Raw genomic sequence first — 15,311 nt, forward strand, 5'->3', positions numbered from 1 at the left:
GGGGTTAGGCTCATAAAGCACTAGCACAACTGAATTGTGTGCATGCATCAGTATCTGTTTTGATGAAAATAAAAACATTTTTGTTCTATTCTGTGCATCAGACAGACAACTGAAAAGTGCAGCTAAAACATTTTTTATGTTAACAGTTTTACAACCGGGGCCACTGGAAAATGGGCTATTTGGAGAAGCATAAATATAAATTAAATATGTTCTATAGTATAAATCATGTAAAAAAAATATGTGTAATATATATAATTGCTTTCATTTAATGGAAAGCAGGAAATGGAACTTTAAGACTGAAATCCAAAATGTCAGAATGAAGTGCTAACAACACTCGTTAAACAGATGTTAAATGATTTTAGTTATCAACACCACATTTGACATTTGGTTCCATATTTAACTCATGCTGCATAAGCAAGCCGGATTACTAAAGGAGCCAAAGATGTGTCAGCGTGGCACTAAGTATATGTTTGGTGTTTTCTCTTTTGGAGATCAGGTTACTGTATAAAACCAATAAAGAATGACTGACCAATCCGTCTGCTCTGTCTGTAGCTAGTAGCTGTTTACTGGACATTTTTCATAACAATCAAATAAGTTTAGTTTGTGTGTTCACACTGAAGGTGAAGCAATGTCTCACCTTTTGTCATTTTCATGAATTTGACCAATTTGTGTTTGCTGTGTTGTGGATGAGTAGTGAAACTAGTAGGTTTGCAGTGACTTGCTGGCAGTTCAGTACTGTACAGACATGTTTGCATAGTGAATTAAGTACCATCAACACTTGATTACATAGATGTCAAATTATTTAGTTATCCACATATCGCCTTGGGTTATATATTTAACTGTGCTGCATAATCAAGCCGGATTAAATAAAATGAGCCAAAGATGTGTCACTGGGATATGAAACAACCAAATCTAAAGGGAAATTCAAATACTGTACTAAATAATTAATCACGGAAATTGTGAAAAGGTTTATATTTTTTGGCTCTCGGGCCAGTAAAAAGCTTATCTATTTGCCAAGTTGGGAAAAAATATTACGTTGAACCCTGCTGGGACAAGGGCAATTTGGAGAAGTTTAAATATAAATTATTTATGATCTACAATTATAAATCATGTAAAAAAAATATGTGTAATATATATAATTGCTTTCAATTAATGGAAAGCAGGAAATGAAACTTCATGAATGAAATCCAAAATGTAAGAATGAAGTGCAAACAACAATCAATTAAACAGATGTCAAATGATTTTAGATATCCACACCACGTTTGACATTTGGTTCCATATTTAAATCATGCTGCATGAGCAATAAAGATTATATAAAAGGAGCCAAAGATGTGTCAGTGTGGCAGCCGGACAGAGCAGTGTGTGAGGACCGTAGGTTACCCCAGCTTGTGGTAAGTGTGTGTTTCCTCTCTGGAGATTTTCAAAGTTATCACTATTTGAGGAATTTGTTTAAAATATGAAGTAATTACTATATTAAGCACATCTTGCCAAACTTTAACCAATATCTGAATATATGGATTATGTTTTCAACAGGATTGAGGAATATAAAAGATTTTTCACAGAGAGAGGCTCAGGTATGAAGCTCTTTTAACTGTCTTAAATTTGTATATATTTTGTCTGAAACATTTCATTTACTTGTTATTTGCCTGGTTATTGTTCATCTTATTACTATCAACTCTAGAAAATATTTAGAATGGGCTAATGTTAAGTCTTTGTAATGAAGCAGGAACATCAGTTAGATATAGATAGATAAATAGATAGATAGATAGATAGATAGATAGATAGATAGATAGATAGATAGATAGATAGATAGATAGATAGATAGATAGATAGATAGATAGATAGATAGATAGATAGATAGATAGATAGATAGATAGATAGATAGATAGATAGATAGATAGATAGATAGATTTGTTTGTTAATGTCTATTATTCAGCTTAACTTAGTTATTTTAGTTTGTCATGTTACTTAAAGTTATTAGTTTAAAAAAGATGACTCAAATTTGCAATTACCTTACAGCAGTAACCAGCAACCATGAGTACTGACGCTGAGATGGAGGTTTACGGCAAAGCTGCCATTTACCTCCGTAAGCCAGAGAGGGAGAGAATTGAGGCTCAAGCCTCGCCCTTTGACGCCAAGACTGCCTGCTATGTGGAAGATAAGGTGGAGTTGTACTTGAAAGGACAAATACTCAAGAAGGATGGTGACAAAGTCACTGTCAAAGTCTTGACCACTCAGGAGGTTAGTATCATAAAGTAAAAGTAATCTAGGAAAGTTGTATGATCAGTTCTCATCGTGACAAATGTCTTGTTCCAGGAGGTGGTAGTTAAAGAAGCACAGGTCACTCCAATGAACCCTCCCAAGTACGACAAAATTGAGGACATGGCCATGATGACCCATCTCAATGAAGCCTCTGTGCTGTATAACCTCAAAGAGCGTTATGCAGCATGGATGATCTACGTAAGACAATCTGCCTAATGAGAAAAGAGAAATGCTGAAAATGGCTACACTTTTATGAATCTTAAAGTTAACTGTTGAATCTCTATGGTTACTTTCAGACCTACTCTGGGCTGTTCTGTGCCACTGTGAACCCCTACAAATGGCTCCCAGTGTACGATGCTGAGGTTGTAAATGCCTATAGAGGCAAGAAGCGTGTGGAGGCTCCACCCCACATCTTCTCTGTCTCTGACAACGCTTATCAGTTCATGAGTACTGGTAAGTTACAGCAACTCTAATATACAAATTTCCATTTTATCAGGTTTCACTTGCAAGAAAAACATAGTAAATTCCGTTGTTTTTATTTCTAACAGATAGGGAGAACCAGTCTGTCTTGATCACGTAAGTTTCATATTTGTTGACTTTGTTTACAATGATTAAATACTTTGAAGAAATTCTTATAAGTCTATGTCTATCCCCAGTGGAGAATCTGGTGCTGGAAAGACTGTGAACACCAAGCGTGTCATCCAGTACTTTGCAACAATCTCAGTATCAGGCGGACAGAAGAGGGACGAGTCAAAGGTGTGATTATGTTATTGTATGAGTATAATTCAGTCTTATTTAAACGTGATATCTTTCAATGGAAAATAATTATAATAATAGTAACTTTCTGGTATCAATTCTCTATTTAAATTACAGGGGTCACTGGAGGATCAGATTATTGCAGCCAATCCCCTGCTGGAGTCCTATGGTAATGCCAAAACTATTAGGAATGACAACTCTTCTCGTTTTGTAAGTACGGAGGGATTTTTATAACATATACTATAGAAATTCCACATGTGCCGGGACATTAAATATTCCTATGTTCCAAACAGGGTAAATTCATCAGAATTCATTTCGGCAAAACTGGCAAACTGGCTAGTGCTGATATTGAGACATGTAAGTAACAATCCTCAGAGAGCATACAAATGTCTTTAATTGCGAGTTGGCCAGGCTGTGACGAATGAACAATGTTTGTAGATCTGCTGGAGAAGTCTAGAGTGACATACCAGCTTACTCAAGAAAGAGGCTATCACATCTTCTTCCAGTTGATGACCGGCCACAAACCTGAGATAGTTGGTAAAAGATTGAGTATATGCAAAACGTTTTTTTTTCTTATTTAATTTGTATACATGACAATGCATTGAATTATTCACAATTCTTTGATCTCCAGAAATGGCCCTCCTCACAACCAACCCCTATGACTTCGCCATGTGTAGCATGGGTCAAATCACCGTGGCTAGCATTGATGACAAAGAAGAGCTGGATGCCACTGATGTGAGTGAACTTCAATTCAAAATATTGGCATTTATTATGAGCAGTTAATGCAACATCAGAACTGCTCTTTTAAAATAAGTTTCTAAATTGATTATTGTGTGGACAACTCCTTTGAAAATAGAACGCTATTGATATCCTGGGCTTCACTCATGAAGAGAAGCTGAGCATCTACAAGATGACTGGTGCTGTGCTTCACCATGGTAACATGAAATTCAAGCAGAAGCAACGTGAGGAGCAGGCTGAGCCTGATGGCACAGAGGGTGAGAATTTCATGTTAGCTCAAAGTGCATAGCTTATGAACAACAGTAGGCCTAATACATGTCCTAGTCACTAAGGTATCTGTCATGATGGACAATCACTGTCACACACTGTATGTATTTACTGTAAATCTCTGAAATATTTTCAGATGCTGACAAGGTTGCTTACTTGCTGGGTCTGAACTCCGCTGACATGCTGAAGGCTTATTGCTTCCCCAGAGTGAAGGTCGGAAATGAGTATGTCACCAAGGGACAGACTGTACCTCAGGTATTCAAGATATACTTTTTAAAAAAAACATTTTAACTTTAAGAAAAAGAAAACTGAGAAGTGTAATTCCTCTTCGTTTAGTAACATCAGATGCCGTGTGTGAATTAGCTCTACTTTTATATTGGTTTATTAACAATAACATTGAGTAAAATATGAAAGTGTTTTCCTTGATTCTTTCGTTTTATCTCACTGGAAGTAGTTCAAAAATACCAGCAATCCATAATTTTACAAAATAGCTGACTGAATCAAATCATATATTTTCTTTGTTTGTTCTTCAGGTGATGAACTCAGTGCCTGCCCTGGCCAAGTCTATCTATGAGAAGATGTTCTTGTGGATGGTCGTTCGTATCAACCAGCAGCTGGACACTAAACAAGCAAGACAGTACTACATTGGTGTGCTGGATATTGCTGGCTTTGAGATCTTTGATGTAAGATTCATTTTCAAAAAATCAGCAGCCTTTGATTTCCGAAGAATTATTGTGGTGTGGAAGATATATTGATTATTTGTCCCCTCACAGTTCAACACCATGGAGCAGCTGTGCATCAACTTCACCAATGAGAAACTGCAACAGTTCTTCAACCACACCATGTTTGTACTGGAGCAAGAGGAGTACAAGAAGGAGGGTATTGTCTGGGATTTCATTGACTTTGGCATGGACTTAGCTGCCTGTATTGAGCTGATTGAAAAGGTAATGATTCCATTTTAAAATGATTCCATTTAAATGTATTTGTTCTGTTGGTCTAAATTAGACAACATCTAGCATTTAATGACATACCTCTTCCTGCTTTTTTCAAGCCCATGGGCATCTTCTCCATCCTTGAAGAGGAGTGCATGTTCCCCAAGGCCTCAGACACTTCCTTCAAGAACAAGCTGTATGACCAGCATCTTGGAAAGAGCAAAGCATTTGAGAAACCAAAGCCAAAAAAGGGCAAGGCTGAGGCCCACTTCTCCCTGGTGCACTATGCTGGTACCGTGGACTACAATATCGCTGGCTGGCTGGACAAGAACAAGGATCCACTGAACGATTCCGTTATCCAGCTGTTCCAGAAGTCACCAGTTAAACTGCTGGCCAGTCTGTATCCTCCTGTTGTTGAGGGTATGACATTGACTTTAGCAAACTCAAACATACTTTCACTGTATATGTTTATAAGAGCAGCATGTGTTCATGTAAATTTGATTTATTGTTCTAACAATAAATGTCTACTTAAAATCGTCAACAGAGGTTGGCGGTGCAAAGAAGGGAGGCAAGAAGAAGGGTGGTTCCATGCAGACTGTGTCTTCGCAATTTAGGGTAATGTTTAACACTGTACATTATAGTATCAAATTATATCTCAGTTTATACCAAAACTCACAAATGTTGCACTTCTTAAAATGAGTTACCATTTTGGATCTACAGGAAAACTTGGGGAAGCTGATGACTAATTTGAGGAGCACCCATCCTCACTTTGTGCGCTGCCTGATTCCCAATGAGTCAAAGACTCCAGGTACGTAGAGAACATAATATATTACAGATTTGTCAGTGTTGTTGATATGTTTTATTTTACTGTGTGCTGCTCCAACAAGGAAACTTACTAATTATTTCAAAGATGTAATTAAGAAATGTCATTTGTATAGGATTGATGGAGAACTTCCTGGTTATCCACCAGCTCAGGTGTAATGGTGTGCTGGAGGGTATCAGAATCTGCACAAAAGGTTTCCCAAGCAGAATCCTCTATGCTGACTTTAAGCAGAGGTAACAGTGTATCTTTTTACAGAAGTTTGATGTAGAGTATTAAAAGAATATACTCTCACTGACCATTTACTCTCATTAAAAAGGTACAAGGTGCTGAATGCCAGTGTCATCCCTGAGGGCCAGTTCATTGACAACAAGAAGGCTTCAGAGAAGCTGCTTGGGTCTATTGATGTTCCTCATGATGAGTACAAATTCGGACACACCAAGGTAAGAACCTTGCTTTCCGTATGTTACTTACGTGAGTTGGTATGGAATTTGTTTGTTTTAAATGGTATTCACTATGTACTTCATCCTATATTAATTCAATTGTATTTCATCATTCAGGTGTTCTTCAAGGCCGGACTGCTGGGTCTCCTTGAGGAGATGAGAGATGAAAAGCTAGCAGCTCTGGTCACAATGACTCAGGCTCTGGCTCGTGGTTATGTCATGAGAAAGGAATTTGTGAAGATGATGGAGAGGAGGCATGTTAAAAACAATCAATTCTGAATAATGGTACGGAAATTACAAACAACACTTCCATAACAGCTACTTCTTCTCAACAGGGAAGCCATCTTTACAATCCAGTACAACATCCGCTCATTCATGAATGTGAAACACTGGCCATGGATGAAGGTGTACTACAAGATCAAGCCTCTGCTGCAGTCTGCTGAAACTGAAAAGGAGCTGGCTAGCATGAAGGAGAACTATGAAAAAATGACAACAGACCTGGCTACTGCTTTAGCCAAGAAGAAGGAACTGGAGGAGAAGATGGTGTCCCTCTTGCAGGAAAAGAATGATTTGTCGCTGCAAGTAGCATCTGTAAGTAGACATCAACCGACTCTTTTACTTTTTTTAAGTTTTTCAGAATTGATTGTTAACCTCTATTTTCATGAAATGAATTAGGAAGGAGAGAATCTGTCAGATGCCGAGGAGAGATGTGAAGGACTTATCAAGAGTAAGATTCAGATGGAGGCCAAACTCAAAGAGACAACCGAGAGACTGGAGGATGAAGAAGAAATCAATGCAGAGCTCACTGCCAAGAAGAGAAAGCTGGAGGATGAATGCTCTGAGCTCAAGAAAGATATTGATGACCTGGAGCTTACCTTGGCTAAAGTGGAAAAGGAGAAACATGCCACTGAGAACAAGGTTTGAAAATATGAATATTATATTGTAGGTCAAGTAACATTAGAGTATTACTATTTAACATATTTCTGAAAAACTTAGGTGAAGAACCTGACCGAGGAGATGGCCTCTCAGGATGAGAGCCTGGCTAAGCTGACTAAAGAAAAGAAAGCCCTTCAGGAGTCTCATCAGCAGACTCTTGATGACCTTCAGGCAGAGGAAGACAAAGTCAACACTCTGACCAAAGCAAAGACCAAGCTTGAACAGCAAGTGGATGATGTAAGTTTACAAATTCACTTTCGAGTGGCAAAGCAAAATTCTTCATGAGCATAACTTATAACTTATATGAATGTTCAGCTTGAGGGTTCTCTGGAGCAAGAGAAGAAGCTGCGTATGGACCTTGAGAGATCCAAGAGGAAGCTTGAGGGGGACCTGAAACTGGCCCAGGAAAGCATCATGGATCTTGAGAATGACAAGCAGCAGTCTGACGAGAAAATTAAAAAGTAAGTTTCTTTGTGAATTTGAACAAAAACCTGTCTTTTGAATGAGGTGTTCCACTGCTTGAACTCTTACCATGAACTCTATCTATTAATCTCACAGGAAGGACTTTGACATCAGTCAGTACCTTAGCAAGATTGAGGATGAGCAGTCAATGGGTGCTCAGCTTCAGAAGAAGATCAAGGAGCTTCAGGTGACATATTGTCTTACATAAAACATACCTCATCTATTTTGTGTTTATGAAGCGAAAGTTCACTGAAAGGCAACTCACCAACATTCAACAGGCCCGTATTGAGGAACTGGAGGAAGAGATTGAGGCTGAGCGTGCTGCTCGTGCCAAGGTTGAGAAGCAGAGAGCTGACCTCTCCAGGGAACTTGAAGAGATCAGTGAGAGGCTTGAGGAGGCCGGTGGTGCAACTTCTGCTCAGATTGAGATGAACAAGAAGCGTGAAGCTGAGTTCCAGAAGCTCCGTCGTGACCTTGAGGAGTCCACACTGCAGCATGAAGCCACTGCTGCTGCTCTTCGCAAGAAGCAGGCTGACAGCGTTGCCGAGCTGGGAGAACAGATCGACAACCTCCAGCGTGTCAAGCAGAAGCTTGAGAAGGAAAAGAGTGAATACAAGATGGAGATTGATGACCTCTCCAGCAACATGGAGGCTGTTGCAAAAGCAAAGGTAAAATCACATTAATGTTTGAAAAAAATCCAAAGGAGAATAGCAAAATAAGGTCATTCATCTGCTAGATAAAAATGACTTCATGATCTGATCTCTGTTTTCCTCATTAGGGAAATCTTGAAAAGATGTGCCGTACTCTTGAGGACGGACTTAGTGAACTAAAGACCAAGAATGATGAAAATGTTCGTCAAATGAATGACATTGGTGGACAGAAAGCACGTCTCCTGACAGAAAATGGTATGTATAAGTAATCAGTCGAGGAAGTGTTGTGTATATTTAAGCAAAATAACACAAAATAATGTATTATGACGTTTTTTCACAATAGGGGAGTTCAGTCGTCAAATTGAAGAGAAAGAAGCTCTTGTGTCCCAGCTGACCAGAGGCAAACAGGCCTTCACACAGCAGATTGAAGAGCTGAAGAGACAGATTGAAGAGGAGGTCAAGGTAAGAAAAAGCTAGGTGTGTACAAATCAAATTCATGTGTGATATTTAGAAACTGTGCAAACTGAAAATGATTTCTTACACCAGGCCAAGAATGCTCTTGCCCATGGAATGCAATCAGCCCGCCATGACTGTGACCTGCTGAGAGAGCAGTTTGAGGAGGAGCAGGAGGCCAAAGCTGAGCTGCAGCGTGGGATGTCAAAGGCCAACAGTGAGGTGGCTCAGTGGAGATCTAAGTATGAAACTGATGCTATCCAGCGCACTGAGGAGCTTGAGGAGTCCAAGTGAGTACAATTCAAACAATTAAATGGCTAGAACGATTGTAATGTTAATCTTGTATCTAAAAAATATATAACTATATGTAGTTCATTTATGTACTAGTTTTTCACAAAGAGATGAAATGCACCTTTTCAAACAGGAAAAAGCTTGCCCAGCGCCTTCAGGAGGCTGAGGAGCAGATTGAGGCAACAAATTCCAAGTGTGCTTCTCTGGAGAAAACCAAACAGAGGCTCCAAAGTGAGGTGGAGGACCTCATGATTGATGTGGAGAGGGCTAATGCTCTGGCTGCCAACCTGGACAAGAAGCAGAGGAACTTTGACAAGGTACCAACACTCACTTTGTTTGTACCAGCCATAGCAACAATACAATAACATACATATTTATATATATGTTTTTTATATTACCATTTACTAAATGACCAACTGATCTGTATCAATGTTGTTATTCAGGTCTTGGCAGAGTGGAAACAGAAGTATGAGGAGGCTCAGGCAGAGCTTGAGGGAGCTCAGAAGGAGGCTCGTTCTGTTGGCACTGAGCTCTTCAAAATGAAGAACTCCTATGAAGAATCTCTGGATCATCTGGAGACAATGAAGCGGGAAAACAAGAACCTGCAGCGTGAGTTTTTGCGACATTATATTCTATTCAACACATGGTGGTGGTACGATGGCCTAGAGGAAGGGTGGCCGACCAGTAACCATGAGGTCGCTGTTTCGATCCCCGGCACCGGACAGCGGGGTGTTAGTTGTAAAACTAGCAGAGGCTGGTATTACTTCTACGGTGCCCACCATCTCTACCATTGTGTCCTTGAGCAAGACACTTAACCCCAAACTGCTCCAGGGGCGATGTATTTCGGCTGACCCTGCGCTCTGACCCCCTCCGAAGTGTGGTAACTTGAGAGGGGATATGCGAAAAGACAAATTCCAATGTATCCATTGACTAATAAAAGTAACTTGACAAATGGATGTTTTAGAATGAAGCATCCATATTTCACATATAAAGGCTTAACAACATAAAACACATGCATCTTTCTACAGAGGAGATCTCAGATCTGACTGAACAGATTGGTGAGACTGGCAAGAGCATCCATGAGCTGGAGAAGTCCAAAAAGCAAGTGGAGACCGAGAAGTCTGAAATCCAGACAGCTCTTGAAGAGGCTGAGGTACATTTAAGAGGAGATCTTAAAAAAATAATTCAATTATAAATCCATCATTGACAAACATATTATAAACGCTGTGCAGCCGAGCTGACTCTTTCTTTCTTTCTTTCTTTCTTTCTTTCTTTCTTTCTTATCATTAGGGAACTCTGGAACACGAAGAGTCTAAGATCCTGCGTGTCCAGCTTGAGCTCAACCAGATTAAGGGTGAGGTAGACAGGAAGCTGGCAGAAAAAGATGAGGAGATGGAGCAGATCAAGAGGAATAGCCAGAGGGTGATTGACTCAATGCAGAGCACACTGGATTCTGAGGTCAGAAGCAGGAACGATGCCCTGAGGATCAAAAAGAAGATGGAGGGAGACCTGAATGAGATGGAGATTCAGCTTAGCCACGCCAACCGCCAGGCTGCTGAGTCCCAGAAGCAGCTTAGGAATGTCCAGGCACAGCTGAAGGTATTGTAAGACACAGGTGTTGTTACACAGTGCTCAGTATAACTAAATGTTGGCATTCATTTTGATATGTTTTCACTAGGATGCACAACTGCACCTTGATGATGCTCTCAGAGCACAGGAGGACTTCAAAGAACAAGCTGCTATGGTGGATCGTAGGAATGGTCTCATGGTAGCTGAGATCGAGGAACTTAGAGCTGCTCTGGAACAGACAGAGAGAAGCCGCAAAATCGCTGAGCAGGAGCTGGTGGACGCCAGTGAGCGTGTTGGACTTTTGCATTCCCAGGTGAACACTTTTTCAACATTTCTCCACTAATTTACAAATCTAAATATTTGTCAGGCAAGTGATAACTTAACTTATTTCTGATATTTCAGAACACAAGTCTTATTAACACCAAGAAGAAGCTTGAGTCTGACCTGGTCCAGGTCCAGGGTGAAGTGGATGACACTGTTCAGGAAGCAAGGAATGCAGAGGAGAAGGCAAAGAAGGCCATCACTGATGTAGGTTTACATTTCACGTGTTCTTAATTTTAGTTTTAAAAAAGAAAGAGAGGTGCTTTTTCCAGACATTTCTCATTAACATTATTTCCTCTAGGCTGCTATGATGGCTGAGGAGCTGAAGAAGGAGCAAGATACTAGCTCCCACTTGGAAAGGATGAAGAAGAACCTGGAGGTCACTGTTAAGGACCTGCAGCACCGCTTGGATGAGGCTGAGAACCTGGCCATGAAGGGTGGCAAGAAGCAGCTCCAGAAACTGGAGTCTAGGGTAAGAAATTAATGATAAGAGTTTGTACAGCTGAAGCAAGACTTTGAAAAAGTTTGGATTATTTAGTCTTTACTGTGTTCTATAGGTGCGTGAGCTGGAGGCAGAGATTGAGGCTGAGCAGAGACGTGGAGGAGATGCTATTAAGGGTGTCCGCAAATATGAGAGGAGGGTGAAGGAGCTTACCTACCAGGTACAACCACATTAAGATTAAACATGTATACATTGACTACATGTATATCATTGAGAACATTTTGCCATGCAAATTTTATTTGTATAACAGACTGAAGAGGACAAGAAAAACGTTGCCAGGCTGCAGGATCTGGTTGACAAGTTGCAGCTTAAGGTTAAGGCCTACAAGAGGCAATCTGAGGAGGCGGTAAGGGACCACATTTTTAACACTAAAAACTTGATGTTGTGTCAGATTTAACATACACATAGAAGACCTTGGATCTTTTGGATATTCAAAAAAGTCCATTTCTATCTTACTCCAGGAGGAGCAAGCCAATACTCATCTGTCCAAGTGCAGGAAGGTTCAGCATGAGCTAGAGGAGGCTGAGGAGCGCGCTGACATTGCAGAATCCCAGGTCAACAAAATGAGAGCAAAGACCCGTGACTCTGGCAAGGTAAATATACAACTGCGTTTTGGAACAGAAAAATACATTTTAAATTAAAAAAAACTTAAAATGTATTTTGTTACCTTATCAAACCCTTTGTTATTTGTGTGTGTTTTAGGGAAAGGAGGCGGCTGAGTAAACCACTCCAGCTAGTGGGCTGATAGTTTCTAATCATATAATATGATGTGAAATCAATGATACCGCAATAAAAGCATTTGATCTCAAATTACTATTTGTGTCATTTTTTGTGTCTTCAAAAATAAGCAAATGTTAGTTTTGTAACAATTTATATGAAGGTCCTTTCTGTAAAGTATTATAAGCATATTCATAAGATGTTATTTATAAGGCTTTATAAAGCGCAATATAAATGATAACACTTTATAATGTTAATTTATCAGTCACACATAAGTCATTTTAAAATTATACAAGTCATTAGATAATGATGAACTAATCATTTAATAAAACCAGTAATATCTATTTGTGTTCTGTTTACATATCACAAATGTGTTGTAAGTCATCTAAAAATCTATTCGACTGTGCCAATCTCACAGTCGAATAGTTGCAAAATATGAAACAAAGATCATTCTGTTCCAGCTATATGGGGGTGCTGAATGTCTGATTTTACATGGAATTGCTAGGTTTCTCCTAATTTATCACGATATATCACCTATCATAGTATAACTATCAGCCTATTATACTGGTAATAAAGATTTGAAACCACCTCAGGCTTTTAACCAATCTCCTAAGTGTCAATGATTAAGGTCGACACAAGTTATTATGCCAACCCAAGAAGACAAACTATAATTGTGTCTTTTAACCCCTTTGTGTGGTTAAGGAAAAATATGTTCCAATGTAGCAAATGAGAATATGGATTAGGGGAACGTTTACAAAAATGTCTAACCGTGTACACGACGGATTTTTTTTCGTGTACACGGTTAACCGTGACGTCATTGTCCTTGTGCGCCTGCCGGCTTGAAGGCGCGCGCATACACACACACACACACATACGCGTTTGTTCGCCTGTAAACACACAGTTGACATGAACTACGCTCGTTTAAACACCTCTTATAATAGGTCCATGGCACACACACACACACACACACACACACACACACACAAGTTCGCCTGTCATGTGCGCCGTCATTATCGCCCTTCATTAATTTCCTGATTAATATAGCCTCTCGCACAAATTTCTACATGTCCACGTTTATGCAGGTTGAACAGGTGTTATAAAGTTCGGGCTACTTACAAGCGTAGTTCACGACAACCGAGTAACTTTAATATTTAGGTTATCTTTCATCACTCGTCCGTGGCTGTGAGTCGAGCCCCAGCACAGCGACTCCCCGCGTGTGTGTGTGCGCCGATACACACACTCACACAGACACACACTCGCCGAGGGACAGACCGATTAGGAAGACTAGCTTTTATCATCCCCAATTAGTTTATTAGTGATGTAAAATCAATAAATGCGTGTCTCCAGAACATTTTTAAAAACTTTGAAAAAGGGAAAATTTAAAATTTGAAAAAAAAAAAATTAAAAACGGTTTTCGTTTATTGATTTTTCCTAAACGGTTATGATTTACTAAACGGTTACACGTGCACACGTGCACAACCCTAATATGGATCAATAAGCCGGAAAAAATGATTTGTTACTGAGTGTGTCCTGATTTACTTAAAACTTTATAGATGACTTACAACACATTTGTGATGTTAACCTAAGACTTATTAATCATCTAGAAATGTATATTACTGTTTTGTCAATCATTAGACTTATGAATCACTTATAATTAACATTATTATAAAGTGTTACCCAATATCTCTACTCTTTATATTATTTGGGTAATAGCCACCATAATTGTTATATCCCATAAAATGTCTAAATTGGGATTATCAAATAACTAAATAAATAAACGCGGGGGGAGGGGGAAACAATGGATTTAAGGAAACAGTTCAAGAAACAATCAAGTCATTTAGTATTTAACTAAATTACGGCACACGTAAATAAAGGTGATCTCCACAAGACAAGCAAAGATGGACTGTTAAGTAAACACTGCCAAGGCCACACATTTGAATCCCATACCAAACGGCACGTAACACATATTTAAACAATATCACACAAGAGGGAGTTATGTTGACGATCTATATCAGCACGGCTGTGATTTGGTCATAGACACGAGACCGAAGACAATCCTTATAGTTCTCTATATTTATGTTTATTTTATGCACCATCTGGCCAAAGCAAATTCCTTGTACATGTGAACCTACCTGCCAATTAAACCAATTCTTATTCAGCAGGGTTTAAGATTGTTTTATTATTGTTAAATAGGGATGTCCCTTTTTATTTGAAATATGAATATTCGTTCGAAGGTGGGGTGAAAAGTTCAAATTCGAACTGTAATTTCCCGTTCGACACTGTATGTGTGCTGCAGTCTCATGCGTATCAGCTCATTCAAAGTAGTTTCCATTGTGATCCAGCAGAGGGCGCTTTCTAACTGTTCTATCAGTTTGACATATTTCATACCCTCTTGACCTATCAGTAAACCAAGCTAATGTTAATCATGATGTTAATCTGTTGGATCATATACAGTGAAAAAAGGATGTGTGCCATTTTGGAAAGCAGCACAGTCAACAGGCAGTTTAACGTTTTCTCAAAATAGGTTTTATGTCTGTACTTTTTATTCTTTATCATGGATTTCAACACAAGCACGTCAGAAGTTATTTTAACAGCGTCATGACAAATAAAATGAATGCAATGTGGACAAGAGGATTTGAGTTACATCCTGTAGAAATAAATAATTCTCTATTTTGTGCATTGTGTGTTAAGTCTTTATTAAACAGATTTTATTGTTGTTATATTGTTGTTTTGTAATAAAATGGCAATTTAAACACAATTGAATTCCTTTTATTTCAAATTATTCAGAATCTGTGTTCATACAGCAAGAATAACGTTTCCCTAATTCAACATTATATACTTAAAGTAGCACCAGTTATGCATTATTCAGTAATTATTCATCATTCAGTTTTGTAAACTTAAATATATATTTTTTTTTTTACATTATAGTTGAGGCATGTGAGGAGGATGTGTTGCACTTTTTCAAAAGGAACCTTTGAAACGTGTGTAACATTTGCGTTACATGTAGTTTAATCACTTCCTACAGTTCATTCACAGTTTTTTTTTTATTAATTAAAGCTGTTGTTACATCAAGATGCTGCATTGGGAGAGACAGTGGTGGAGTCGGAGGCCACTTCATCACTCCTGTAATTACAAGAAATGCACCTGTCTTCCAACAGGTGCATTTCCCCAGGACACCCACTATATAAAAAC

General features: G+C 39.0%; 1 protein-coding gene across 1 annotated transcript in view; it reads left to right on the forward strand.

The window, feature by feature from the left end:
- Positions 1 to 2,034: 2,034 nt before the first annotated feature.
- The window catches only part of LOC307258094 (myosin heavy chain, fast skeletal muscle-like), a gene marked incomplete at both ends in the record, with an annotated part of 33,332 nt that continues 20,055 nt past the window's right edge, over positions 2,035 to 15,311 (forward strand). The window contains 39 exons of the mRNA XM_080037499.1: positions 2,035 to 2,241; positions 2,317 to 2,460; positions 2,559 to 2,715; positions 2,811 to 2,838; positions 2,919 to 3,018; positions 3,136 to 3,228; positions 3,312 to 3,375; positions 3,457 to 3,555; positions 3,650 to 3,753; positions 3,875 to 4,013; positions 4,160 to 4,278; positions 4,557 to 4,706; positions 4,797 to 4,967; positions 5,075 to 5,375; positions 5,500 to 5,570; positions 5,676 to 5,763; positions 5,894 to 6,011; positions 6,095 to 6,218; positions 6,336 to 6,472; positions 6,554 to 6,809; positions 6,894 to 7,136; positions 7,215 to 7,391; positions 7,470 to 7,615; positions 7,713 to 7,803; positions 7,895 to 8,284; positions 8,395 to 8,521; positions 8,610 to 8,728; positions 8,813 to 9,009; positions 9,144 to 9,327; positions 9,454 to 9,619; positions 10,039 to 10,163; positions 10,301 to 10,609; positions 10,689 to 10,892; positions 10,982 to 11,107; positions 11,202 to 11,372; positions 11,458 to 11,562; positions 11,653 to 11,748; positions 11,864 to 11,995; positions 12,105 to 12,182. Of these exons, the coding sequence (XP_079893625.1) occupies positions 2,035 to 2,241; positions 2,317 to 2,460; positions 2,559 to 2,715; positions 2,811 to 2,838; positions 2,919 to 3,018; positions 3,136 to 3,228; positions 3,312 to 3,375; positions 3,457 to 3,555; positions 3,650 to 3,753; positions 3,875 to 4,013; positions 4,160 to 4,278; positions 4,557 to 4,706; positions 4,797 to 4,967; positions 5,075 to 5,375; positions 5,500 to 5,570; positions 5,676 to 5,763; positions 5,894 to 6,011; positions 6,095 to 6,218; positions 6,336 to 6,472; positions 6,554 to 6,809; positions 6,894 to 7,136; positions 7,215 to 7,391; positions 7,470 to 7,615; positions 7,713 to 7,803; positions 7,895 to 8,284; positions 8,395 to 8,521; positions 8,610 to 8,728; positions 8,813 to 9,009; positions 9,144 to 9,327; positions 9,454 to 9,619; positions 10,039 to 10,163; positions 10,301 to 10,609; positions 10,689 to 10,892; positions 10,982 to 11,107; positions 11,202 to 11,372; positions 11,458 to 11,562; positions 11,653 to 11,748; positions 11,864 to 11,995; positions 12,105 to 12,125 (5,799 nt within the window). Of the gene's footprint in view, positions 2,242 to 2,316; positions 2,461 to 2,558; positions 2,716 to 2,810; positions 2,839 to 2,918; positions 3,019 to 3,135; positions 3,229 to 3,311; positions 3,376 to 3,456; positions 3,556 to 3,649; positions 3,754 to 3,874; positions 4,014 to 4,159; positions 4,279 to 4,556; positions 4,707 to 4,796; positions 4,968 to 5,074; positions 5,376 to 5,499; positions 5,571 to 5,675; positions 5,764 to 5,893; positions 6,012 to 6,094; positions 6,219 to 6,335; positions 6,473 to 6,553; positions 6,810 to 6,893; positions 7,137 to 7,214; positions 7,392 to 7,469; positions 7,616 to 7,712; positions 7,804 to 7,894; positions 8,285 to 8,394; positions 8,522 to 8,609; positions 8,729 to 8,812; positions 9,010 to 9,143; positions 9,328 to 9,453; positions 9,620 to 10,038; positions 10,164 to 10,300; positions 10,610 to 10,688; positions 10,893 to 10,981; positions 11,108 to 11,201; positions 11,373 to 11,457; positions 11,563 to 11,652; positions 11,749 to 11,863; positions 11,996 to 12,104 lie in introns of the transcript that reaches the window.

The sequence above is a fragment of the Ammodytes marinus genome (assembly GCF_949987685.1).
Source record: "Ammodytes marinus genome assembly, chromosome: 2".
Lineage (NCBI taxonomy): Eukaryota > Metazoa > Chordata > Actinopteri > Uranoscopiformes > Ammodytidae > Ammodytes > Ammodytes marinus.